A 27,540-nucleotide genomic window follows, 5' to 3' on the forward strand; every position below is an offset into this window, starting at 1 on the left:
CAGAATTAAGTGAGCACAAATGATTGCACACAATGGACCACTGAATAAAAAATAGTTATTCTCAATTATTATGAGGATATATATATATATTGACAGTGGGATAAGGGAAAAAAATCTAGTAGTTGGGTTTTAAAAGCTTCCGGAACCAAAGTGCTGCGGGAGTAGAAAGTATCTCGGTCGGATTTTGTAGACGGACCTGATTAAAACATTTCCGGGCGCGTTTCAGAAGCCCAGGGGTCGTGGCTGCCGGGGCGGGTTCTCGGTTTTCCTTTGAAAGTGGAGTAACTAAGAATGAGCGGAACCCTGGGAAAGGTAACGTAGATTTCACGTGCACAGGGCGCTGGGGAGGCGGAAGACAAAGGAGAGCTGGAAGGTGGCGGCGGGTAGCTATCCGGGCTTAGTACTTTGAGAACATGCCCCTCCCAGCAGTCCATGCGGTGCCTCACAGTCGGTTCCTCCCTCCGCCCAGGGTAAATTTTGCAGTCTCGCGCCACGCCCCCTCCACTTGTCCAGAAAGAAAGTGCTCACTGAGGGAATTAGGACGCCACGGCATAGTCCCCATAAATTGTCTGACCTTAGGCAGGTCATTTTATTTTTTTACGTTAAACCAACTTTAAGAATCGTGTCTTATTGAAGTGGTTGGGTTATGAATTAAGCTACTCGGTGAGAAGAATATGAAAATGATAGATTACATTTTTGTTTACAAAACCTTATTTAAGAGTATGTCAAAGAAGAGGGTGAACCAACCACATTGTTGTTACTCTATGGCTTCCAAAATCTTACTTAAGAAAAACCAGCCACTTCATCCTGTTTTGTTTTCCCCTCCCTCCTCTCCTAGCAGTCCATCACCCACCACACCCCACCCCCGCCTTCATTCTTTTTATGAGAGTAGGGTCTTACCATGTAGCCCTGACTGCTCTTGAACTCACAGTCCTCCTGCCTCAGCTTACACAGTGCTTGGATCACAGGCATGCAACACTGACCTAGCTAAATCAGCATTCTTAAATCCAGTCTCGATTTTTATCTTCCCATGAAAAATTTAACAAATCTCAGTTGGGGTTTTCATGTGTGTTGTGCTGCTTAGATTTTTGATATTATTTCTCTCTCTCATATTGAGATTTTATTTTAGGCATTAATTGTAGATATTAAATCTATTTATAAATCGATATGCTTATTGCTACTTGTGGATATGTGTGACTACACTTGAATGTATCTAAATTTAAGTTTCTCTTTCCGTCCTTAATAAAGGACTCACTGGTTATCCAATTTGCGATAACAGGTCTGGAGCAAGGATAATAGGAATGAGTCGATTTTAACATTCCAGTCTATTCTCTGCCTCTGTTTGTCTTCCTTCCAAGGAATGCTAGAAGGGAAGAACAGTGTTCTAAAAGAAATGTGATTTCCAACTACTCAAACTCTAAAAGAGACATTGAAAACGTGCCATTAAGGACATCATGTGACAAAGTCAGGCATTGGCATTTAATCCAACAACTTGGAAGGTAGAAGCAGGAAGATAAAGAGTTCAAGGACAGCATTTGTTACAGATTGAGTTTGAGGCTAGCCTAAGCTACTTGACACCGTGTCTCAAAAATTAAAAAAAAAAATAACAACAAAAGAATGTCATAATTTATTAAAAGCAGCATGGGAAAGATGCCATGAGAAAGAGTTCACCTGGAGGTTTTGTTTTGTTTTGTTTTTAAGGAAAGGGGAAAGTAAAAGGAGTGAAGGGGAGTGGGGACGGTGTCTGGGGACAGGAGCAGTAGAAGGGAGAGAGACAAAGACAGATGGAGCCGGGCGGTGGTGACGCACGCCTATGATCCCAGCACTTGGGAGGCAGAGGCAGGCGGATCTCTGTGAGTTCAAGACCAGCCTGGTCTACAAGAGCTAGTTCCAGGACAGGCTCCAAAACCACAGAGAAACGGAAAAAAAAAAGACAGATGGAGACAGAGAAAGAGAGAGATGGGAGGTGAACAGGGCCCTTTTAAAAGGGAATATAAACAGGTGCTCTTAGTGGCTACAGCAGAGGAGCAGTACAAATGTCTGAATACTAACACAAAAGGTATGATGAAGGATAGTATAAGTAGGGTGAATACTTTGTAAGGGACAAAAAATGGTGCTAATAGGGATGTTGGTGTCTTGTAGTCATTTGTGTATTTTTAGTTGCTCTTCACATAGTTTTGTGGTTTTTTTGTTTTTTCGAAACAGGGTGTTTCTGTGTACTTTGGTGCCTGGCCTGGAACTAACTCTTATAGGCCAGGCTGGCCTGGAACTCTCAGAGATACACCTGCCTCTGCCTCCCGAGTGTTGGCATTAAAGGCTTGTGCCGCCACTGCTGAGCAGCTCTTCATATATTTTTAAACAATCCCAGCAGACAGAATAGATGTGGACATTTAAATGTCAATGGTTATAAAATCTGTGCTCGTAATGGCCCATGGGAAGATAGATTTTGATAGTCAGTGTAGTCATGTTGGAAGAGGATAGCCAAAGGAAACACTAGAAGCAGCAATTTTTTGAGAGAACTTAGAAAAACTTGAAAGTGCTTGTATTACTTGAGGTGCTAGTATTAAAAAGAACCGCATTTATTCTGTTATAAAAGAGAAACTAGGTTCAAACTGTGGAAGACACAAGGGATATTGGTTTGGATTTTCTAGGTGTGAGACCCTTCTGAAAGAGATGTCTGCAAATGTTCAGGTTCTAAACCAGGAAGGTTTTTTTGTTTGTTTTTTGGGGTTTTTTTGTTTGTTTTTTTTTGGGGGGGGGGTTTAGGGTAGGGGATGGAATATAGCACCAACTGTCATGGAAACTATACAGAAAGCAGACTGGTTTCAAACTGAACCTCTAAAAATGTGAGCAAGCCACCCTCAATTAAATGTTTTCTTTATAAGAGTTGCCATAGGCGGTAGTGGCACACGCCTTTAATCCCAGCACTCAAGAGGCAGAGGCAGGTGGATCTCTGAGTTCCAGGACAGCCTCGTCTAATCTATAGAGTGAGTTCCACATAGCTAGGGATACACAGAGAAACCCTGCCTCAAAAAAAAAAAAAAATGAACAGGGCGGTGGTGGTGCACGCCCATTTATTTACTTATTTATTTCTAAATTTTCCCCAAACAAAACTTGAATGTGTACCTGAGAGGAACAGAACTGAACCTCACCCCTGAAAATGGCTCAACATAGAAGGCATTGGATGATATTAAGCATCTCAGAGAAGTAGTTTGAAATAATGTATGTAAACTGAAGTCATATATGAACTTTTTCTCCATCAGTGCCTTTTACGCACTTATCTCAGGAGATGGTTCTTGATTTTGAACAGATCTTTAGGAAAGTATATAAGCTGCAAAAGCTCAGGACTTCCAGCCCCAGGAAGTCATGCCAGGCATACATATGTTTTTATTTCATCACATAATATTTATAGTTTCTTTGGGCTGTTTAAGTTTTAACATTCCATCAACTCTAGAACAAACCTATACTCCTTATCTGTCATCCCCTACGCCATTCCCAGCCCAGCAACTGTTAACTCTACTTCCTTTCCCTATAGACTTGAATATTTCATTGAAAGGGAACCTTTCATGCTGTATTCAATCTTTTGTGACTGGATGGCTTGTTTCACCTAATATATTGCCTTTAAACTTCATTGTGTTCATTACATTTTGATTTTGTGTTCCTTTTAACATGCAGCACAGTATTTGGTAGCTTTGGTGCCCGTGCCGGAACTAGCTCTTGTAGACCAGGCTGGCCTCAAACGCAGAGATCAGCCTGCCTCTGCCTCCTGAGTGCTGGGAGTGTGCCACGCCAGGCTTTACTTAGGCTTTTTAAAAAGAAACTTTGTTGCCTGAGAAAGTGCACAAGGCATGGATTTTCTAGTACCATAACATTAACGAATAAAGAAAGAAAGAAATAATAAGTTACTGTTTTAGAATAGCTTTAGATTTGCAAAAAAAGGTGTTAATAACATAAAGAGTTCACATAAAGTCCACTATTCTCTATTAAACTTTTAGAGCATGTGAGCTGGCTCAGCAGATAAAGGGACTTGCTGCCAACACTGACAATCTGAGTTTGATTGATGGGACACATATGGTGTAAGATGAGGACCAATTTCCTCAAATAGTCAGTCCTCTTACCTCCACGTATACTCTCCCACCTTAAATAAAGAAATACATGGAAAAATAGTAGTGTAATTTCCATGAATAATAAACCAGTATTGATAATCCTATTATTAACAAAGACCCATACTTTATTCAGGTTTCTTTTGTTTTTATCTAATTTCTGGTTCATTATCCATCCTGACATTATATCCCATTTAGTCATTATATTTCCTTAAGGTACTCTTGACTGGGACAGTGTCTCAGGTTTTTTATCTTTTTGTACAATCTTTGTAGATATACATGTCAAAAGAATTGTAATTATTACCCATGATGAGCAGAAATTCAGATGTTTAGAATTTATTGTCTAGAACTTATATGTGCCACATTCTTCCTTATTAAGAAAGTATACTCATCTTTCATGTAGATGCTAGCAGGGCAGAGTGAGGTTAAAATATCGGTTGCCTCCTCTCTTAGTATTGTTTTCTCTCATGTGGTAATGTGATTATTCCTGCTGCTGTTGAGAGAGTTGGTGTGATGTAAGACACAGCCTTTAGAGTGAGACAGTATTCTTAGTCTCTTATTAGCTGCCATCTTTAAGAAGTAAAACCTTTCTGGGATTTAGTTGCCAAAAATTATCTTGCAGTGTTTGAGAATTAAAGAATATTTAAGGAAGACCCTCTTAGTATGCAGTGAATGGCAAATCTATATGTTATGGTTGAAATTAGAAAAATGTATCAAATTTGGAAAGGGAAATGGGATGAAAAATTGTGGGAGAGGGGTTTTGGTTTTTTTAAATCTGTAGTGGGCAGAGAAAGAAAAAAGGACCTTGGTTTGCTTGCCAGGTAAGAGCACTTTGGTACATTTTGGTCTATATACTGTTGGGTTTCCATGTGAGATGAAGTGCTTGGCTTTCTGAAAGGTTAAGGTCCTCACATGAATGTTGTCTTGTAGGTGCTGGGCCTGTGGAAAGATGCTGTTTCTAAGCAAGCATTTTCTATCCTGAGGTAAGGATATTAATGATAAATACAGCCATCAGTCGATTCATAGCTGTTATAGATTTTGCTTTTATATCCGCTATGTGTTTGCAAAGCACTTCAAATTTTAATTCTCTGCCACGTTGCTCCTTCACCACATAAAAAAAAAAAAGCAGTTACCTTCTTCTCATGGTTCAGAACCTTGGAATTACCTTGATACTATCATTTCTCTTGTTACTCTGGTGTGGGACAATTGTCTATATTCTGTAAATTATGCTTTAAATAAATGATGATTGGCCAGTAGCCAGGCAGGAAGTATAGCTGGGACAACCAGACAGGAAGTAGAGAAGAAGAGAATTCTGGGGAGGAGGAGCCCATTCCTCCCCAGTCCTGTCCCAACCACAGAAGAAGGAAGATGTGATTTCATCACTAAAAAAGGTACCAAGCCATGTGGCTAACATAGATAAGAATAATGGGTTAATATAAGTTATAAGAGTTAATTAGAAGCTCTTGGGAATCAGCTCCTCATCTGTTCTCCATGTTTACTTTTTTCCACACTTCATACTGAAATTGGAGTGATTCTTTCAAATATATTCAATTACATCATTCCTCTGCTCACAATTCTCAAATGGTATGCTATCTTTATTAACTATGGTCTTAGTGTTATTATCAAATAAGGATTGACTTAACAGTTTGAGTGTACGGTCAGTCCATTGTGGTGGAGAAGGCATGGCTTCCTCAATCAGTGAGAGGTGAAAGCTCTCAGTTAAACATCTCTGGGAACACCCCCCTAGACATACCCAGAAATGTGTCTCCTAGGTAGTTCTAAATTCAGTCTCGGTATACTATTATACCATCTTACTCAAAATAGATTGTATAATCCTTATCTTGGCCTACAGCATTTAGTAACTGAAGTCTAAAGAGAGTGAAATCTATTGCTTTAAAATGGTATAGCTTATATAAATTAGAATTAGGTTTCAAATCCAACATTTTTGGTTTGTTTTAAAATAGTATCTATTGAAGCCTTTCTCTTTTTGCTCTCTTTCCATTTCAATATATTTTTCATCATTATTTAATATATGTTATTATACCTGCAATGATTCTAAGGCATTTTATATCTTATCTGTAACCTTCACAAAAAGATTATAGAGCCGGGCGGTGGTGGCGCACAACTTTAATCTCAACATTTGGGAAGCAGAGGCAGGCGGATCTCTGTGAGTTCGAGACCAGCCTGGTCGACAAGAGCTAGTTCCAGGACAGGCTCCAAAACCACAGAGAAACCCTGTCTCGAAAAAACCAAAAAAAAAAAAAAAAAAAAAAAAAAATTATAGAACAAATACAAATGCCATCATTTCATAAAATAGGAAAGTGACTGAGTTTAAGATAGCATTTCAGCCTTATAAGATTATCAGTTATTACCTGTGCTTTAAGAATGAAATAAGAGAATTACAGTGACATCAAACAACTTGCTTGATGTCATGGTTTACAAATGGTTCAGTCAGCATTCCATTACAGATTTGTTGGTACCACAGTTTGGTTTCAAAGCTTCTCAATGTAGAAACTAGAATGCTGCAGATACCTACTCAGCTAGACCAGAGTTGTCTGACTGTCCTGTTCTCCTGACCCCCGTGCAGCCTAGTTGTCATTGTTGTCCCTTTTCCTCCATCCTCCTAGTCTACTATACCACTGCAAGGCTCATCTGCTTCAGTCTCACGGCTTCCCATTTCATCTCTTATTTGTTGCTGAGTGGTGTGGGAAGTACTATTGTCTATGTGTTGCTTTTATTGGTTAATGAATAAAGAAGCTGCTTCTTATGTGTGGAGAACTACAGAGCTAGTTACTGACTGTCCTAGAACTAGCTCTGTAGCCGAGGCTGGACTTGAACTCAGAAACCCTCCTGCCTCTTCCTCCCAAATGCTGGAATTAAAGCTGTGACTGGGGTATCTTGTACCATTTTCAGAATTGGCTTTGTGTGGTGTGGTTCTTGGACTTGACCATATATACACGGTAGCCCGAAGGTCCTGAAGCAACTGAGTTCAGAAGAGAAAGATTTTTTTTGAGATTTTTTTTTTATTATTTTATATTACAGGTGTTTTAAAAGCATGTAAATAGTATCAGGTCCCCTTGGAACTGGAGTTAGACACAATTATTAGCTCACATGTGGATTGAACCCAGGTCCTGTCAAAGATTAGTCAGGGAGGGGTCTTAACCACTGAGCCACCTCTCCAGCCCACAGAGAAAGAAATTTTTAAAAACATTATATGTGTATGAATAGTTTGCCTGCATGTATATATGTGTGCATGCCTGTTGTCCAGGGAGACCAGAAGAGGGCATTGGATTTCCTGGAACTGAAGTTATAGACAGTTGAGATCTGCTATATGGGTGCTAAGTACTGAACCTGGGTCCTTTGCAAGAGCAGCAAGTACTTTTAACCTCTGAGCCATTTCTCCATCGTCTAGTTCATAATTTTTAAAAAACTCACTTTAAATATTTCTATTTCCCTATTTCCACCAACCGGGTTGAAGAGACCATACTTCTTTTGACTATTGAACATATTTCTGTTTTGGATCAGTGCTTTCTCATTTGTTTGTATTTACCATTCCCAAGTGGACCTTGTAAGAGATGCTATACTTAGTATTTGCATCCTCAGGACTACTTTTTTTGTTTGTTTGTTTTGTTTTGTTTTGTTTTGTTTGTTTTTTCGAGATAGGGTTTCTCTGTGGCTTTGGAGCCTGTCCTGGAACTAGTTCTGTAGACAAGGCTGGTATCAAACTCAGAGATCCGCCTGCCTCTGCCTCCCGAGTGCTGGGATTAAAGGTGTGCGCCACCATCACCCGGCTCCTCAGGGCTACCTTAACTGCTATATAATAGGAGCTTAATTATGTTTGTGGAAGGAGAGACTAAGGAAGCATCTACTGTTAGCATATTCTGACATAGAACATAAAGGCTATAGTAATACTGCAAATAAATGTGAATATCCAATTATATTCAACATACTTTTCCTCTCGTTTTAGATTCAAAATTTTAAGAGAGAATCCCATTTGTTCTGCAGGTAAGTGATTATATCTTGGTATGGTCTGTTTTCTGGAAATGACCTTCTATCACTCTACAGTGATTTTTGTCTAGAATATCTAATGAAATTTTTAGGCGGGTGGCAGGGGCCAGATCTTACTTTCATAGGCAAGGACTGTGGACAAGAACTTGGAGTGGTTAGAGCAAGAACCCTGTAGTGAGTTTGGGTTACACAAGTCTATTCCTTCTTCGGTGATTGTTTGTTTGTTTGTTTATTTGTATGTTTGTGTGTTTGTTTGTTTTGAGATAAGGTTTCTGTGTACCCCTGGCTGTCCAGGAACTCACTTTGTAGACCAGGCTGACCTTAAACTCAAGGATTCACTTATTAAAGATGTGCATACCACTACCCGCTGACTTGCTTTTGAGACAGAACCTTACTGGGTCATCTAGGTTGGCCTTAGACATTCTCTTCCCTTGAGTTTACAGGTGCTGGGATTAAAGGCATGCCCCATGTCTGGCCCTAGAGATATCGCAAGAATCTCCTAGGTTCTTAGCCACCTCCATTACCAGTCATCTGGGCAGAAAACATGTTATACATCTTTTCCCTTGAAAAGACAACCCTGCATGTCTAACATCCCTGGTGCTGTCTGTGAGCACAAGGACTTTTGTGCTCTCAACAACTGTTAGTCATATAACTAATGAGTACCAGAGATAAAGGAATAACAGGGGCTGGAGAGATGGCTCAGTGGTTAAGAGTACTGATTACTCTTCCAGAGGATCCGGATTCAATTCCCAGCACCCACATGGCAGCTCACAACTGTCTGAAGATCCAGTTGCAGAGGATGTGACACCTTCACACCAATGCACATAAAATAAAGTTAAATAAACCATAAAAAATATTAAAAAAAAAACAACAAAAGTGTGTGTATGTGTGTGTTTGGAAGCAAGAGATTGGCAGTAAGTCCTCCTGCTGAGCCCACTGCATGTGTAGAAAGCCCCTGCTTTTTCTTAATAATGAACCTAGATTTGGGAGGAACGATGTTCACTTAAAATATATATTGAATATTGTGCTATAAACACAAATAAATCAAATCACACTTTTTTGTTTCTTTGTGGTAACTGGGCTCAAACTTGAATTGGGAACATTAGGCAAGTGGTGAGCAGCTGAGCTGTGTACAGTACTGCAAGATTTTTAAGAGTTTATAGAAATTGCTGATTTTTTTTTCCTGGCTATTTTTGCTGCCTGCTCCCTTTTCTCCATACTTCAAGTAGGCCTGGGTGTGGTGGCTTATACTTGTGATCTCAGTGCTTTAAAGGCTAAGGTAGGAGGAGTAAAGGATGTGAGTTTCAGGCCATCTTGGGACACATAGTGAGTTCTAGTCTGAGCTACAAAATGAAACCCTGTATTAAGAAGAATATGGTCCGAGGTATGTGTGTATGGAGGATTTGTGGTCTGTGGTGTGTGTGCAAACATGTGAAGGACAGAAGACAGCTCTCAGGATTCATTCTCTCTTTCTACATCTGGGTCCTGGAGTTGGAACTCAGCCATCAAGCTTGGCAATAGCACACTCACCTGCTGAGCAATTGCTCTCAAAATAAATACATAAATAAATAAATAAATAAAAACTAAAAAAAAAAAAAACAAAACATACCAAGAAACAAAAATGTCAAAAAATGGCTTGTTGAGGAGCAAGAAGAAATGAGAGTCTCATTAAAACATATTTTGTTCCCTTGACCACCTTTGACTTTTCAGGAGAGATTTTCCCAAAGAAAGCTAATTAGTGGGAGCTAAGAAAAAGAGGAAAAGAAAGGGAAAACTGGAAATAAGCAAGAACAACCTTAATACGTATGTTCCTTCTGTCTCTGATTTGTCTTGTTTTCCCTTAGGTGGTGTTGTAATGAGGTCCAGCCGGCATTACAGAACAAAGCCTACTCATGGCATTGGCAGATACCGACACTTGGTGAAAGTGCTAGAGGTGAGCTACAGGCAGATGTAGTAGGCCAGCATGGACAAGAAGGAGGGTACCAAAAAGGATACTGGAATCAGCTTTCTTTGTTCTCCTAGCCCTTCTTGTGGCTACAGTAAGCCTCCTGGAGTCCTCAGACGGCTCCTCCTCACTGGGATCTGCACCGTCTCTCTTCCCTTCCAGATGTCAGCCTTCTCCACTGTGCTGACTGCAGTGTTAATTGCCATGAAGATTCCTAGCTTGTTTAGCCAGGGAAGTGTTGAGGCTTCCCACTCATGGTAAGGCATTGAAGTTTGCTGTGGCCACTCCTATTGAAAGCTTCAGTAATAAAGAGGAAGAGGAACTTGCTCAAGATAAATAATCCATTGCAGTTAACCAATTCTGGATTTAGTTCATGAAGTTTATCTTTTCTAGTTATGTAACTCTGGAAGACAAACCTTAATACATTATGATTAAATGTCTTTCTTTTGGGGGCGGGGGAGTATGGCATAAAATTTCATTATGTAGCTCTGGCTGACCTGAAACCTCCTATGTTGACCAGACTAGACTTGAACTTACAGAAATCCACTTGTCTCGCCTTTTGAGGGTTCGAATGCCTAACTATCACGCCCAGCAGATTTCTTTTTCTTTCTCTTTCTTTATTTCTTTCTTTCTCTCCTCCCTCCCTCCTATCCTCCCTCCCTTTTTCTTTTTTTTAATTTCTTATATAATACTTGGACTTATTTTCTTTCTCTTTGTTTTCTATTCAGCCTAAAAAGAAGAAAGCAAAAGTGGACGTGAGAGCCATTAATCTGGGGACAGAATATGAATATGGTGTTTTAAATATTCACCTGACTGCTTATGACATGACTCTAGCAGAAAGCTATGCCCAGTATGTCCACCGCCTCTGCAACCGGCTCTCCATCAAAGTTGAGGAAAGGTAGGAAGGGTGCCTTTTTTGGGGATGTGTCTGTATAATACTTCACTTTTCAGTCAAAGCATAGAACAAGTCACTGACCTAAAATGTTCCCGTACAGCCAGTCTCTTCCCCTCCCAAACTGCAGTTCTGGCAACCACTGAAAGGTAACTAACCTAGCTTTTAAATGTATTTACTGTGTATGTGTTGTTCATACATGTCTCAGGGTGCATAAAGCACAACATGTGTAAAGGTCAGAGGTCGATTTTCAGGATTAAGTTCTTTTGTTAAAGGGAAATGAATTCCCTTTAAGTTCTTATGCAACTTAATTATGCGAAGGAGACATTCTCAGAGTGACGCTGGTGTGTCCTGAACACTGATCTAGCACTTCTTAATCTTTGCAATAAAAAGGGGACCTCAGGCTTGGAATATTGGGCAAGATATCTTGCTAGAATTTTGTGACATGGATTTTGCTTTCATTGTGTTTATTTTTAACTAACCTTCTACTTATATCAGCTGATATCATGACATAAAGTCGGACTTTCTGTGGTGTCCTTTACTTTCAGTGGGCATGTTCCGTGAGCTTTGACTAATGCACACAGTAGAAACAATCCCATTATAATCAAGATATAGAACAGCAGACTATAGTTCTAGATACTCTGGAGGCTGAGGCAGGAGGATTTATTGAACCTGGAAGTTCAAGGCCAACATGGACAACATAGGAAATCAACTCCCCCATCTTAATTTTACCCTCAGTCTCATCTGGTTAAGTGTGGTAGTGCATACCTAAAGTCTCAGGACTTGGGAGATGAGGCAAGAGAGTTAAGAGTTCAAGGGAAACCTAGGCTATGTGGACACTCTCAAAAAACCAAACTAAACAAACCACCAAGTTAGCAATTGTTTTGAGTATTACTTAGTTCATATAAAAATTCTTGTTGCCAGGCGGTGGTGGCACAGACCTTCAATCCTGGCACTCGAGAGACAGAGGCAGGCAGATCTCTGTGAATTCAAGGCCAACCTGGTATACAAGAGCATGTTTTTTGGTTTTTTTTTTTTTTTGATATGGGAGATGGGGTTTCTCTGTGTAGTGTTGGCTGTCCTGGAACTCACTCTGTAGAACAGTCTGGTCTTGAACTCAGATTTTCACTTTCCCTAGTGCTGGAATTAAAGGCATGTGGTACCGCTACCTGTCGTTATTAGTATTTCATTTCTCCTTAGTTTGATGAACTTTTCAGTAAGATGAATGCAACATACCATATTCTACATGGCCATTAGTTCAGTCTCACCACCACATCAGATCCTCAGTAGCTCACAGAGGCTCAGATTGTAATTTCATTTACACATGAATGTCATAGGGAAGAGTGGACTGAAAAATGACAGTCTCCACACTGCTCTCCTCCCCGTAGAGCTTGGCCCGCTGAAGCTAATAGAGCAAGTAAGCACAGAATTGACAGTAGTGACTCCCAAACTAGTGACTGAAATCATTCTGTCCTACTGGAGGGGTCCTCACGGCATTCAGTGGGTACAGGTGGGATACATAGGCCAGCTTCCACAACGAGAATGCCTGGTGTGGAACATTACAGTGCTGACGCTGAAAGACACTGCTCCAGAGCTGTTGGACACGTCGCCTTATTTCTCCATTACACACAGTGATCAGGGCTCACCTCCAAAGTATGCCTAAGTGCTGGGCTGGATTCCCTTAGAATCCCTTAGAATTTGCTCCAGGAGCAGCAAATGTGTATCATCACCAAGGTTACACACAGGGTAATGTGTCAGTCATTGTCAAGGGGACACAGAAAGACACTGAACACAGTGTGTTCCCTCAGAGTTCAGAGATGTCTAGACAAGGTTGCAGGTAAGAATCCTGTAGGAGATATGATATGGAGCAGTGGTTGTACTCACAGAGGATCCTGGTAGATGTGGTGGACACTCAACAGCTAACTCTTCTTCTGCAGTTACGCGATGCCCACCAAAACCATGGAGGTGATGAGGCTACCAGAACAAGGCAACAAAATGGTCATAGACTCAGTCCTTACCACCCATGAGCGAGTGGTTCAGGTAGGCACTCTGGAAGATTTCATAATTCTTTTGCTTCTCTGGTTCCCTTCCTCCATCTTTTTCTCCATATGTCAGAGTTTTTTCGATTTGTTCTAACTGCCCTTAAATAATGGTGAACTCTACAGCTGGGTTCTCGACTCCTCCACCTCTCCTGTTATGAAATCGCATTCATTCACCAAGCATCATTGTATAACAATACCCCTAGGTACACACACAAACACACATACCCCTGATCTGTTGGCTGAGCTTTAAATACAGTAGACCTGATTGTCTAGTGGACTTTTGTGGATGTTGCACATTGTACTCCTGGACCTGATTGTATGGAAAACTAATTGTTTGGGACAGTTTCCCTCTTTGTAATCCTTTGAGCCTAATGCTTAATCCTTCTTTGTCTTCTGATACTTGTTCAGTATAAAACTTCATTCATTTTTGTAACCAAGAAATATTCCACTGTGTGAAACTTTATTTACAGTTCCATTGTATTCCTCCTTTTGGTCCACAAAAGAACCTTAACCTTATCAGCAGCAGTAAGAATGTTGAGGGAGCAACACCTAAATCTAAATATCCTAATTTTAAAGTGACTTTGAAATTTTTAAGTCTTTAAATAGCAATTTGCTTATGATGTATCTTAGGTGCCTCTTACTTGCTGCCAAGACCAATAGTGTGAAGTAGAATTTTTGTAGCACTAGCACCATTGTGCGTCCCCTCCTGCTCTTCTTTGATGTCCCTTTCACTCCAACCATAGGAGCTTATCTGGATTTTCTAATGCTGTTATGCAGTTTACATTTTATAGAATGCTACTCTCTCAGCCATGAAAACTGACCGTGCTACTGTCTAATTCTACTGGTTTAATTCCATTTTACTCCAAGACTTCACCCAGACATTATCCACTCCTGAAGCTTTTTTTTTTTTTTTTTTTTTTTAACTTAACCTTGAATGAGTTAAATGCTTATTTCTCCTGTGAGTCCTCATAGTACTCTTTATGCCTTCCCACCACACATCTGACTCACCTCTGGATTTTCAAGACAGGCCTGACACCAACACCTGGTCAGTATGGTATCAGAGACTTCTGAGTGCCAGCCTTAGTGTCCCCTCAGGGTCCAGAAGAAGACTTACATCAAGTACGGGACTTAGACCTGAAGGAGAAATGTCCTCTCCACTATGTCTTTTTCTGCACCAGTTTCTTTATCTTTTCTGGCTGTTCTCTTCCTATTTTGTAAAGTTTCCAGCGCAAAACAAAGACAGTTCTCTGAGCTTAGACGTCGCTTAATTTTTGAAGGTCCCAAATGTGATCTGTATGAAAGATTCGTTTCCTGACTGCATGTCATGCTAAATGGAAGATAGTTGCAGGGAGATGGCTCCTAATGTACCTCAGAGAATGAAGCAGAGATTAGACTGTGAGAACCAAGGTTGTTGACTGCAGGACTAAGTACCACAAAGTGGGGGGTGAACCAATATACTAGTACATGGAAAAGAATTGTGCCCAATAATCCATACTATGCTGAATCTTGCACCAAGGAAGAGTGCTTATAGCTTCACAAGAGACCTACTGTGAGAATCAGCCAATATACAAAAGGTGGTAGGCCCAGTACCTTGCAAACTGGGTTTATCTCCATCAGAATATATTCATTCTGGTGGGTCAGCTGAAATCTCACTGCATGATTCCTGAGGACCACAGCAGTATGGTAAACCCAAATTGCATCAGAAAATCAGTATTGGTCTGGCTGTGACATTCCCTGCCTACAGAAACAATGGCAAGCAGACATTTCAACAAAGAGCAAGAGAAATCCTGTGGGAACTGAGCTCAGAAGCCTGAATATCAGCCTCTCCCCCACTGGAGCTGAAAGGGAGTCCAGGCCCTGCTTGGTAGTCAGCCTCTTCCCCACGGGAGCTGCTGCAGGGACATCCAGGCTGTGTGCAAGTCACCTGACCTTCAGTGCTCTCCCTTAGACATCTCTCTTCATTTGCAGATCAGCAGTCTGAGTGCTACGTTTGCAGAGATTTTCTTGGAAATACTACAAAGCAATCTTCCAGAAGGAGTGAAGTTGTCAGTGAGGGAGGTAGGTGCCAGTGTGGAAAGAGGCTCTTGGTGGCCTTTGTGTGCTCACAATGAGGATAAAGAAGTCAGTGCTGCTTAGTTTTGAAATAACAGAAAAATGTATATTTCAGCTGCTGTCAGGAGAACTGTACAGCCTGGTGGCCCCGTGACCATTACTCTGAGACCTCTGAGGTGTCAGGAATGATGCTGTGTGTAACACAGGAGCTGGCCTCCATCACAGCATCCTGACATTAGGGACTGAGCCCATCACCTCCAGATTCTCTCTTCAAGGAAGCGATAAAGCAGAAACATGTTTTAAGGTTGTAAACAGTATAATGAATGCAGTGGTTCTCAACGTTCATAACACTGTGACCCTTTAACACAGTTCCTCATCATTTTCTTGTTGCTACTTCATAACTTATTTTGCTACTGTTATGAATCAATGTAAATATCTGTGTTTTCTGATGGAAAGGGTCATTTGACCCACAAAGGGATCATGATCCACAGGTTGAAAACCACTGCATCAGGGCATTACCTTAGACGTTTTCTAGACCACCAATGAATGATTATAGCTCCATTGAATGTATCTGGTAAAGAATGAGAAGCATGCAGAAATAAGCAACATTAGCCTAAATACTGGGTTCAAATATAGTGGCCATGACAATCCTTCTTATGACACAGTTCCCATTATGTCATGTTAGCCTGGTATATTGCTTCATCTAGCTACCCTTGTTCTGTGCATACCTGTCTGGTGATTATTTCAGTTCCACAGAGATCTGCATATAGAGTGAGAATGTGCTGATGGTGTTAAAAATACTGCAGTTCCTGTGCATATAATCCTAGCACTGAGGAGGCAGAAACAGGAAGATTGAGGTTTGAGGCCAGCCAGGTCTAAATAGTAGGTTCAGGGTCAGCCTGGACTATATACCAAGAACCTATCTCAAAAAAGCAAACAGGACTGGTGAGATGGGCCAGCAAGTAAAGGTTCTTGCTGCCAAACCTGACAGCCTGAAGTCAATTCCCAGGACCACATGGTGGAGGGAGAGAACTAACTTTCAAATGTTGCCCTTACTTCCATATGGGTAAACATGTACACACATACACACACACACACACACACACACACACAAAACATCATTCAAAAAAAAAAGAGGCAGAGGCAGGGGGATCTTTATGAGTTATAGGCCAGCCTGGTCTAGAGTGAGTTCCAGAACAGCCAGAAATACTATGAAAGAAACCCTGTCTCATAAAACAAACAAACCCAAAGTTTTTAGACCATATGGCTCAGTGGCAGTGTTTACCTCTTATGTGAAAGGCCCTGGTCTATAATATGATGCAAAATCAAATAAATATAGCCAGAAAACTTCTGGTGTAATACTTGTAGCATCCTGTTTACATGTCTGTCTTGTCTCAGACAAGATAAAGTGTGGTTCAGCGTTGATTCCTGGTACCAAGCTCAAGTCTGGGTCACGCTGCATGCTCATTGAGAAAGGGCTGACTCTGGATTACTCTCTGCAGAGCTGCCCAAGGACCCTTTTTGGAGGTGCATTTATATGTATGGGCAATAAAAGTTCTGTGGTGATTGCCATTTGTTTTCTTTTCCTTGTCCTAGCACACCGAAGAAGACTTCAAGGGAAGGTTCAAAGCTCGGCCAGAACTGGAGGAATTGTTGGCCAAGTTGAACTAAACACTGCAAGCCCTCTCATGTCATCATCGGCCTCAGAGAAATCTTCATGCGTGAAGGCATAAGCCAAGAGAAAGAGTGCTCATACTGGGAACGCCTCCTGTGTCTGTGGCATGCGGTGCTTGCCAATTACCACTTACCTAATAAAATTTGCTATTGCCTCTGTGTGTGTGTGGGTAGTAATTATCCTGTAAATTTTTTTGTTTTGTTTCGTTTTTTGAGACAGGGTTTCTCTGTGTAACAGTCCTGGCTGTCCTGAAACTAGCTCTGTAGACCAGGCTAGCGTCAAACTATCTTTAAGGAATTCTGTGTCTCCTTGTCTAATCATGTTTTCATTCCACCATACTTTTTCAGTTAGTGTGAACTCATGTTTTAAAGCAATCTAGTATAAGCTATTCGTTTATGTGTTTGTTTGTTTGAGTCAAGGTCTCTATGTAGCCCTTGACTGTTTTGGAATTTGCTCTGTAGACAAGGGTAGCCTCAAATGCACAGAAATCCACCTACCTCCTTGCCCAAACTCCCACCCCCTAAATTCTGGGATTAAAGATGTGTGCCAATGTGCTCGGTATGAGTATGACTTGGCATGCCTTTAATCCCAGCACTTGGGAGACAGAGACAGGTGGATCTCCATGAGTTCAAGGCCAACAAAGTCTACCAAGTGAGTTCCAGGACAGACTACAAAGCTACCGAGAAACCCTGTCTCCAAAAAAAAAAAAAATTGTATCATTATATAGATATAGAGACATGTAGCTCTGTAATGAATTAGAGTTTACAACATAAGTGAACTCTGTGCTCATCTATTTTCTGTTGCTTTAATGAAGTTCCCGAGGCTGGGTTCTTTATAAAGTAAAAGATTCAACCAATTGTGATAATACACACCTGTACTCCCAATACTTAGGAGGTAAAGGCAAGAGGATTACGAGATCAGGGTCATTTGCAGGTACATAGTGACTTCAAGGGCAACTTGGCTCACATGAGACTCTATCTACATACATACATATGTACATACATAAAAGATACTTGCTAAGTGTGGTGGCATGTATCATCCCAGTATTAAGGAGGTTGAAGCAGAAGCATTGCCAAGTTCAAAAACTTGATCTTGGTCAGGGGTCAGCAAAATATGGTCTATGAATCAAATCCTACCTTTGCCTATTTTTAGTTTTTTGTTTTTTCAAGACAGACTCTATGTAGCTGTGGCTGTCCTGGAATTTACATGTAGCCCAGCCTGGCCTTGAACTCAGAGATCTGCTTGCCAAGAGCTGGGATTAAAAGTGTGGACCACTATTTCTGGCCCTATTTTTGTTGTATAATAATTTATTGTGGTAACATTTACATACCACAGAACTAGTGATTGTAGGACTGGAAAGGTGGCTTGGTGGGTAAAGATGCTTGCTGCCAAGCCTTGTGACCTCCATTTGGCTCCTGAGACTTACAAGGTAGAAAGAACCAACTCCTGAAAGTTGTCTGCTGACCTCTGAATGTCACACACACAAAAAACAAATGTGTAATAAAACAATCTAAATTAGCCATTTTGAAATGCACATTTCAGTGTTATATAGTATATTCACAATACTGTATAATCACTTCTTGTCTGGTTCAACTTCCTGTTAGTAAAAGTTTGTTGGAAAAAAGTCATGATCATCTACTTGCTGTTGCCTCTGACTGCACTGGGGTGCAGTGGGTGAGTTGAACAGTCACACAAATGCCAGCTGTCTTGCCCATTGTAAACTTTGTCAAATCTTTGGCTAAATCATTGTTTCTCAGACTGCTCATCAGGGTCTCGAGTCAGGGTTTTTGAGCACTAATCACTAGACTGCAGTCATCTATTTTTGACCTGTAGATAAGGAGCAAAGGTTTTAACTTTGTATCTTACCATTTCCAAGGTGATGACGCTGATGCTTCTCTGGGGATGTCTTGTCTAGGAGACTCTATTGTGCTTGCTTATCTGAGCATCAGTGTCTGCTGTGGGTGGCCGTGATCCTAGCTCCCCTCAGGCAGCATGATAAAGGTGAACAACTGATTCTACAGTGTGCTATGCTGGCAGGCTATGATGTTCAGCAGGTACTTCACAATCTGTAGCCCAGTCTGCCCTTGAGCTCAGGAAAGCAATCCGACTGTCTTAGCTTCCCTTGCTGGGATTAGAGTGAGCCAACATTCCCAAATTCATGTGCTATTTTATTCTTTGATGGTGCTGGAGAACAAACAGGGTTTTGTCCTTGTCAGGTTGTGCTTTCTTCCACTGAGGCAATCCCTGCCTTTAGTTACTATCTATTAACAGGATCTTGCTATACTACCAAGGCTAGCCTCTAACCTGTGAGTTTCCTCTTTAATGCCTAGATGTTTCTTTAAATACATAAAAAAAAAACACAGAAAAATGCTGATGCTTAATTGCTGTAATCGTAAAGGATTTTCTTAAAATATGTACACATATGCCTGTACTATACTTCAATTTTTTTGTTTTGAGACAAGTTTTTTATGTATAGCTTTGGAACCAGTCCTGGAACTCACTCTGTAAACCAGGCTGGCCTCAAAATCATAGAGATCCTCCTGTCTCTGCCTCCCTGAGTGCTGAGATTAAAGGTGTGCACCAATACCGCCTGGGAACCAAGCTTCCATTTTATCCCCTTCCTCCTACTCTCTCACCCTCCCTCTGTACTCTCTCATTCAGGATATTTTCCCCTTCCTTCATGGTACATTGTTTAACTAAATGCATTTCCACTTATAGTGAGAGTTTATTGGGACACAGCCCCACTGTAAATCATGTAGACACATTATCATTACAGACTGGAATACAGAGTAACTGTGTCCTTAATGATGGAATTTACCCTCTGACTGTGATGCATGCTGCAGGACACACAGCACATGCATCTTACAACATGTATTCAGTAGAGGCTCTTATGAAACGGGTTTGTATATTTTATGTTTTTTTTCCTGAGATAGGTGCTGACACTGTAGCTATGGCTGTCCTGGAACTCAATGTAGCCTGGACTGGCTACAGTCCTCCTGTTTCAGCCTTGCTGCAATTATAGGCATGTGTCACTGCAGCCAGCTTTGTGTATGTTCTACCAAATTGTCATCCAAAAAGTTAGTGCTCTCCTCACAAGAATGAGTCTGTTCCTTTCTCCACCAATACTGGTCACTTCATTTGCCAGCAGGATCAGCTAACATTTTATGTTAAAAGCGTGTGGATTTTTGTTTTTTTGGATTGTCTGTAATAGAGCACCTATTTATATTTTCCTATAATCTAAAGCATATTCTTTTTTAAATAATCTCATTTTATTGGTTAGGCTAAACTAAAACTTACTATGTAGCTCAGTCTGGCCTGAAACTTATGGGTGATTTTTCTGCCTCAGCCTCCTAAATGCTGGGATATAAGTAGGAATGGGCCTCAGTCCAGCCAGTGTTTCTTCTTGTCTTTTCTTACTGACCATGATGTACTTTGAATTTGTTCCAGATGGTAATTCTTCCGACATTACAAATAAGTAATGTGTACTTCAATTTTAAAAGTCCCTCTTTTTATCTCTGAGATTTTTTAATTTTTTTGGACAGAACCTCATTATGCACCTATAGCTGTCCTGGAACTCACGAGTACACTAGGCTGACCTTGAAATCAGAGAACTGCCTCCCTCTGCCTTGAGTACAGGGATTAAAGGCGTGCACCACACTGTGCCCATCTCTGGGATTTGTGACGACACCACAATGCACACTACCTGCCCCACTGCTGACTCAACTCAAAGCAGGAGTGGACCGGCAGAGATGCAGCTATATCTACTCACTTATCTTCAACTTGAAACAGGGCTTTACTCTTCAATAAACTTCTCTACTTTCTGTCTTCCCTAACATTTCTGCACACAAGGCTCAAGTAGGTATTAGGGTCTACCATAATTCAGACTTGGACCGCTAACATATAGATGCCTGAGAGATGTTTGTTAATAATTATAAATTAAAAAAAAAAAAACCAAGCTTCTATGGCAGAGTCACCTTCCAAACCCTTTCCTATTTCCAAATAACTTCCAGGGGCATGCAGAAACAGATTTCATGGTTTCGCTGAATAAAAATGAGAAGCAACTGTTGATGTTATAAACAGGAAACAGCACCCCAGAGAAGGCATTATCAGCTCTGTCAAACTGTTGTCAAGTAGTAGCATATAGTGGTTCCATTTTTCCAAAGGTCAAAGTCTGTACTTTAATGTCAAACATACTTACAAAATGTCTGGCAAGCTTTGTGTGTTGGTAGGATGGGGCAGGCTCTGAATCTGTTACACTGAGCCTGACATACACCAAGTACTCAGCTGAAAATGTTTCCTCGATAAGTGTGGTAACACATGCCTGTAATCTCAGTATGTGGGGTGGAGGCAGGAGGATCATGAGTTTAAGGTGATCCTTGGCTATACAGAAAGTTCAAGGTCAGTCTGGACTACATAGATTCCGTCTTTTAAAAAATGTTTCTCGATTAGCTCCTGACCCCCATTAAACTGAATAAAACACCCAGAAAAGATAAAGGCTCTTCTGTCACTGTTGGAAACTGAGTTCACTGTTTGAGTGTGGCCAGTCGCACTAGTCTCTAAGCAACAGGAAGGTCACATAACTCTTCAAATTGCACATTAATAACACAATGCCTTAGAAACACTTGTTGTTGTTAAATTTGTGACTGAAAAACAAAGGCCTGATTGAGCAACCAATTTACCTTTAGCCTGTGAATATACTTACAAAGTACTTGGCACACTTAAGAGGTAGGATGGAGGGGGTGGTCCATATCCCACTAATTTTAGATACAAGTACGGGTGAAACAGGAACAGTATAGATGTGTCCCATCTGATCATAGAATAAAAACAGCTCATGGTGCTTTCAACCCTAGTCCCAAAGATGGTCCAAATTATTTATCTCCTATTGCACACTCTACTACTTAGGATTACTTCTTCCCAGGGTCGCTCTGGGTGCTTATTTCTTCAGGGCCAGGTTGTGGGATGACGGTTTAGGGTCTCAGTGTTGAACACTGGCTTGCTCTTTCCTCCTCTGCAGTTCCTCCCACCGTCTTGCCTGCTGTGCACTCATGCAATCCCTGAATGCCTGCACTTGTGGCTGGCACTGACGCCAGTCCTGGTGTTGGGCCATGCACTCCTGCACTGCAAAGTGGAAGGCAGCACAGCCAGAGCGGGTGATCAGCTGGTCCAGTGGGTCTTCTTCCTTGTCTTCTTTCTTCAGCTGTCGGGTCCAGTTATGGCCTTGTGAGGCTGAAGCTGACATCTTGAGGAACCTAGAATATCAACACAGACAAGGTTAACATACAGATATGACTATACACATCTTCCCGCTCATAAACAATATAGTCCAAGGTGCACTCTGTGGCCTGCTTATATGCCTGTGTCACTTAGAGACTAAGTTTTTTAAGGTCAAATACTGAGCTTTATTTACCATAGGACCTCCACCCCCAGCCGGAAGCCTGGCAGAGAGAGGGTCTGCAAAATGATTTGAGCAGAACTGAGATAAAAGTATCTAAGCTCAGTGGTGTCTGCTTGTGGAATGCAAATTAAATGAAATGGCTATCTTTTTGAAGACTCCATTTCTGATCTACCTCAAAAGAACCAGCCTTTCTTCTTTCTTCTAGAAGAGTAACAGCAAACACTTGGAAGGGAATCCAAGTACATGCAAGATTGACATACAGGACTGAGAGTTCAGTGTAGTTGTAGCACAAGGCACATTAAGGCTGGGGCAATAGGTGAGTCTGTGGGGTATGAAGTTACTCAGTCAACAATATCCTAATGTGAGGTGTGTTTGCCCAGACTGTTCCCCAGAATCATCTGCTTCAGCACCCCACAGAATGCAGCAAGGAGGAAAGGCTTCAATAGAGATGACTGTCACCTTTGCACAAGCTTTATGATGGGCTGTAAATGAGTTAAAAGGACTCTAAACGCCTCTTCTCTTCTGGTAACTGAGAGTTGTGTGCCAGCTACTATGTTGAGAGTGTACAAGTATGACCAGATTAGAGACAGCTCCTGCCCTCATGGAGTTTAAAATTTAGGCAATTTACAGGGGCAGGAATAAGCCTGGAGGATTTCCTGGAGCAATGTTTCTCAACTTGTGGGTTGAGACCCCTCCACGGGTTGAAAGACCCTTTCATGGGGGTTGTATATCAGATATTCTGCATATCAGATATTTATAGTATCATTCATAATCATTGCAAATTTAGTTATGAAGTAACAACAAAATAATTTTATGGTTGGGGGCCACCACACTATGAGAAACTGAATTGAAGGGTTGCAGCATCAGGAAGATTGATATCCGCTGTTCTAGAGAAAATGACTTCCAGGCTGAAATTCAGGGATGATTAGGTGTTGGCCAGACATGGAAAAAACATTTCTGGCTAGAGGTAGAAAGACAGCATTGGACACGCGGAATCAAAAGTTTGGTGACTGGGCTGAAGGTGTAGTTTGGTGGTAGAGCAAATGTTCAAGATGGAAGAGTCCATTAAAATTGATTCCCAGAATCACAAAACAATAAAACACTTCAGTGACTGGAGAAAACAGTTGAGCAGGAAATGAAAACTGACAGAAATGAGTAAATGATTGACCAGCAAAGTTTCGTAACCCATGTTAGGAGTTTAAGACTATTATTATGAGGACAAGGAGTAAGGCACAAAAAGGATTAAAGCGCTCCATTTCTGTATAAACATCACTTACACAATAAAAGGGAAAATGACTGGGGGCTGGAGAGATGGCTCAGAGGTTAAGAGCACTGGCTGCTCTTCCAAAGGTCCTGAGTTCAATTCCCAGCAACCACATGGTGGCTCACAACCATCTATAATGAGGTCTGGTGCCCTCTTCTGGCCTGCAGGCATACACACAGACAGAATATTGTATACATAATAAATAAATAAATAAATAATTTAAAAAAAAAAGGGAAAATGACTTTGAAATACATTGACTGGAAACCTGCCTCATTGGGTGGAATCACCAGCAAGTGATACACACACAAAAACAGCTTTGGGATTCACTAGATAGACTCAGTAAATGTTAAATACAGTCTACACCCAAAACTTGTTGCCCACGGTATTCCTTGAATGAGAAAGGAGTTAGACCCATGCTCAGAGATGGCAGACAGCTTGGTTTCTGGGAAAGCATGACAACAGGGGAAGCAGAGAAATAAAGGTATCCAGGTCCCCTGAAGCACCTCTCCCAGTTTCGGGCGCACTACGGCGGTCCCCAAGGTGCCTCAGACGCGAGGGTGAGTGTGCAGGGCTCACCTGCCGGTGCAGAAGAGCGTGCGAACCGGTTACGCCGCGGGCTCTCGGCTCTGCAGGAACTGATTTCTCTCTAGTACTCTCCACAGGAAACGGACCTTCGCGGGGGTGCACACACGGAAGTACGGAACCCTCTGCACTTTCTCATTGGTGAGCTCCATGTAGAGCCCTCCCCCGTCCTACTTTTCCGGGAAAGGGAGAAAGAGGCGGACAAATGGGAGCGGCATCACGGGGGAGGTATCTTTGATGTTTCTGAGACGAGGTGGACACTCTCGGTTGACTCCAGCCATGAAAGAGGAGTAGAGGAGGCGTGTAGCCCATTGTATCTTTGCATCAGCGAGAGCTATGCCTGGCCCCTGTGTCGAAGTGGGTCACTGCATGGTTTGCCAAGTAAACTGGAGGGCATAGGACACATAAAATAAATTTCAAAACCGAATGGACATTATTTTTCATTCCCAAGACCAAGGAAACATATATGCGAAGTGTAGTGTGATCCATGTCAGAACTAGATCAATAAGCACTTAATTGTTGCCGTGAAAGAGACTTTTTCTTATTCTTAAAATTACATTTGTTTATTTATGTGTGTCGCCAAGGCACACTTGGGAGAGCAGAGGACAGCTTGCTAGAATTAGTACTGTTATTTTTACCATGTGGGTCCCGCGATTAAACTCAGGTTTGTTTGATAGCAGGCATCTTTGCCATCTTTCAGGATACAAGGGAGATATCTCCCTCCTCTCTGTCTCCCTCCTTTCCCTCTTTTTCTCATCCGCAGTGCACACTTGCTAGAGTTTCCTAACTGTATCATCGTTCTAGGCATCAGGATGAAAAATGAGTTATTTCACCCAGCCAGATCCAGACAGCTCTCAAATTTCAGCCTCTTTCCCACTGAATGGCACTCTGTGTCATTGGGTTCATCAAAAAGAAATCAGCTTTCCTAAATTCTGTAAGAAGGGCTTGTTTTCCTGATTATCTGTCATTTCAGATACCATTGCTATATCGTATATTTATTTCTGGTTTTGTTTTGAGTATTTTTGTGTTTTGAAGGGATATGGGCTCACTCTGTAGTGCAGACTACCTTTGAATTTATAATGTAGTTCAGGCTGGCCTCAAACGTGTGACATTTCTCCTGCCTTAACTTTCTGAGTGCTGCAATTACACATGTGTGCCCTCATGCCCAGCTTTGAAGCTTGGATATACATATATATGATAAATACATATATGCCTGATGATTTCACCTATCATCATAGAAAGTGAGTTCTTTTTCATAACTGAAAACCAAGTTAAAATTATTCTAGCAACTTTCTCTACAAATGATAAATTATGTATCTAAAACTTTGTTTTCTGATTATATTTTCATCATATTCCCTCCCAAATTCAGTTTGTTCCCAGTCAGTTCACCTACCTTCAATATGGTGTGTGGTTTTGTTTTGTTTTGTTTTTGTTTTTTTTTTTTTTTGGTTTATTTGTGTGGGTGGTGGTGGTGTTCCTATAAGTCAATTACATAAGCATACTATCTGTGAAGGTGCCTGAATTGAATCTTTAAGATGATAATATGAACTTTATTATTTATTAATTTTGAGACCAGTTCTCACTATGTAGCCCTCCCAGAGCTGAAATTTGCTATGTAGATCAAGTTGGCCTTGAATTCACAAAAATCTACCTGCCTTACCTCCAGAGTGCTGGGATCAGAAGTGTACACCACTTTGTCCGACAAGTTTTTATTTTTGAGATATTCTTTTGTGCTATAAAAGGAAAGCATTTTTGTATGGTAGCCTTTTATCAATGAATTGGCCTAGATGGGTTCCCAGAACTTACAGGTTTAGAAGGATTTGCTGTGGATAACATGAACAAGGCAAGTTTTATGTACTGTATGCTGTGGGATAATGCTTTTGTACACTGTAAAGATTTGTCATTCATAATGGTTTAATAAAACATTGATTGGCCAGTAGGTAGGCAGGAAGCATATGTGGGGCAACCAGACTAAGAGAATTCTGGAAAGAGGAAAAGCAGAGATGGAGTCATCAGCCAGATGCAGAGGAAGTAAGATGAGAATGCTTTACAGAGAAAAGGTACCAAGCCATATGGCTAAACATACACAAGAATTATGGGTTAATTTAAGTTGTAAGAGGTAGTTAGTAATAAGCCTGAGCAAAAGGCCAAACAGTTTATAATTAATATAAGCCTCTGTGTTCTTTGGGGTGGGGTGGGACAGAAACTTCTGTCTACACTATAAATGGCACAGCATTGAAAACTGGTCCTAGCCAGATAGCTCCTTCATACATCCATGCTACCTTTATCCTCTCTACTTCATTTGTATAATAATCAAAGATGTGTGCTTTTGATGGTAATGTACCACCATGCCTAGTTTATGGGGACCCAAACCAGGGCTGCAGGCATGCTAGGCAAGCACTCTGCCATCTGATCTACCCAACCCTATTCAGGTTACAAGGAAAGAGCAACTGCACAGTTTTGTGCAGGAGATTAAGGATATTGTGTCTTTACTTTGCTGCCATCCTCTGCACAAGCTCTTTATGTCATGGCAGTATCTGCTTCCCTGATATCTTCATCATGCTCTCATCTGTTAACTGCTCTCCAGGATCTGTCAGCACACAGCAAAGCTCTGCTGCAGCCACACAGCCATTGCCAGCCTAATCAAGCTGAGTGCTTCTCTAAACCTCCCTGCACAAACTGTCTTTTATTTCTTTTGCCATTGATGGACTGTGACCATCCACATCTGCTTCATTAATCATGCCCTTTAACTTTGCTTTTGTGGGATTCTGCATAAGACTTCATGACAGCTCCCAAATCCTTTGCTGTTTTAGTTCCACTACCATCATTGTCAAATGGTAAGAAGTCATCTTTGACAGATGTCCCAAGTTCAATGCTCAGGACCCACATGGTGAAAGGAGTGAATCAATTTGTAAAAGTTGTTCCCTGCTGGCATGGCTAATTCAGTCAAGAGAGTTCAATTTGTGGTTTAGGAGACTTTCCAGATCCAGGTCAGCTAAACTGCAGCTGGCAATGTGGTTTGTCATGTGGTTGGAGGCAAAAACTCCATTTAACAAAGGGCTTGTAGACAGCCAGGTAAGGATGTGCTGGCTAAGAACATGCTGCTTGAATTTTTTTAAAGAAAGCTTTAAATTTGAATTTATTTTTATTTATGTGAGTGTTTTACCTGTATTAAATGTCTGTATACCACAAGTGTGCCTGGTACCTGCAGAGGCTCAAGACCATTGTGAACTGCCATAAAGGTGTTGGGAATTGAAACCATGTTTCTCTAAAAGAGCAGTCAGTATTCTTAATCACTGAGCCATCACTCCAGCCACTGAATAAACACTCTAATTGTCCTAGTGTATGTAGTCAAGCTTCAGGAATGCTCTGAGAGCAAATTAAGGAAAACAGTCGTATGGATAGATTCATATGTTAAACCACTGACAAGGATACGTTTGCAAGTAGATGCATAACTGTGGGAGCTTGCAGCTGCTGACTGTGTCTTTGACAGATGCTGTAGATCAAAGACAACACTTCTTCATATTGACTTTGCACTTGGCCCTCAAACCCTCCAGTGACACACCTCTCATGGTCCTAGTT

General features: G+C 41.2%; 2 protein-coding genes across 2 annotated transcripts; one reads left to right on the forward strand and one right to left on the reverse strand.

The window, feature by feature from the left end:
• Window positions 1-222: 222 nt before the first annotated feature.
• On the forward strand, window positions 223-16,895 carry LOC130865954 (39S ribosomal protein L48, mitochondrial-like). The gene is made up of 8 exons (XM_057757130.1): window positions 223-312; window positions 5,034-5,086; window positions 8,071-8,108; window positions 9,956-10,044; window positions 10,785-10,954; window positions 12,886-12,988; window positions 14,959-15,048; window positions 16,639-16,895. Exons 1-8 carry the CDS (start codon window positions 292-294, stop codon window positions 16,711-16,713), a joined length of 639 nt encoding a protein of 212 aa, XP_057613113.1. The 5' UTR covers window positions 223-291; the 3' UTR covers window positions 16,714-16,895.
• Window positions 16,896-17,326: 431 nt separating this feature from the next.
• On the reverse strand, window positions 17,327-24,043 carry LOC130865753 (cytochrome c oxidase assembly factor 4 homolog, mitochondrial-like). The gene is made up of 2 exons (XM_057756725.1): window positions 23,953-24,043; window positions 17,327-21,966 (listed from the first exon to the last, which is right to left on the reverse strand). Exon 2 carries the CDS (start codon window positions 21,954-21,956, stop codon window positions 21,693-21,695), a length of 264 nt encoding a protein of 87 aa, XP_057612708.1. The 5' UTR covers window positions 21,957-21,966; window positions 23,953-24,043; the 3' UTR covers window positions 17,327-21,692.
• Window positions 24,044-27,540: the final 3,497 nt, after the last annotated feature.

This window comes from Chionomys nivalis, chromosome 24 (genome assembly GCF_950005125.1).
Source record: "Chionomys nivalis chromosome 24, mChiNiv1.1, whole genome shotgun sequence".
Taxonomy (NCBI): domain Eukaryota; kingdom Metazoa; phylum Chordata; class Mammalia; order Rodentia; family Cricetidae; genus Chionomys; species Chionomys nivalis.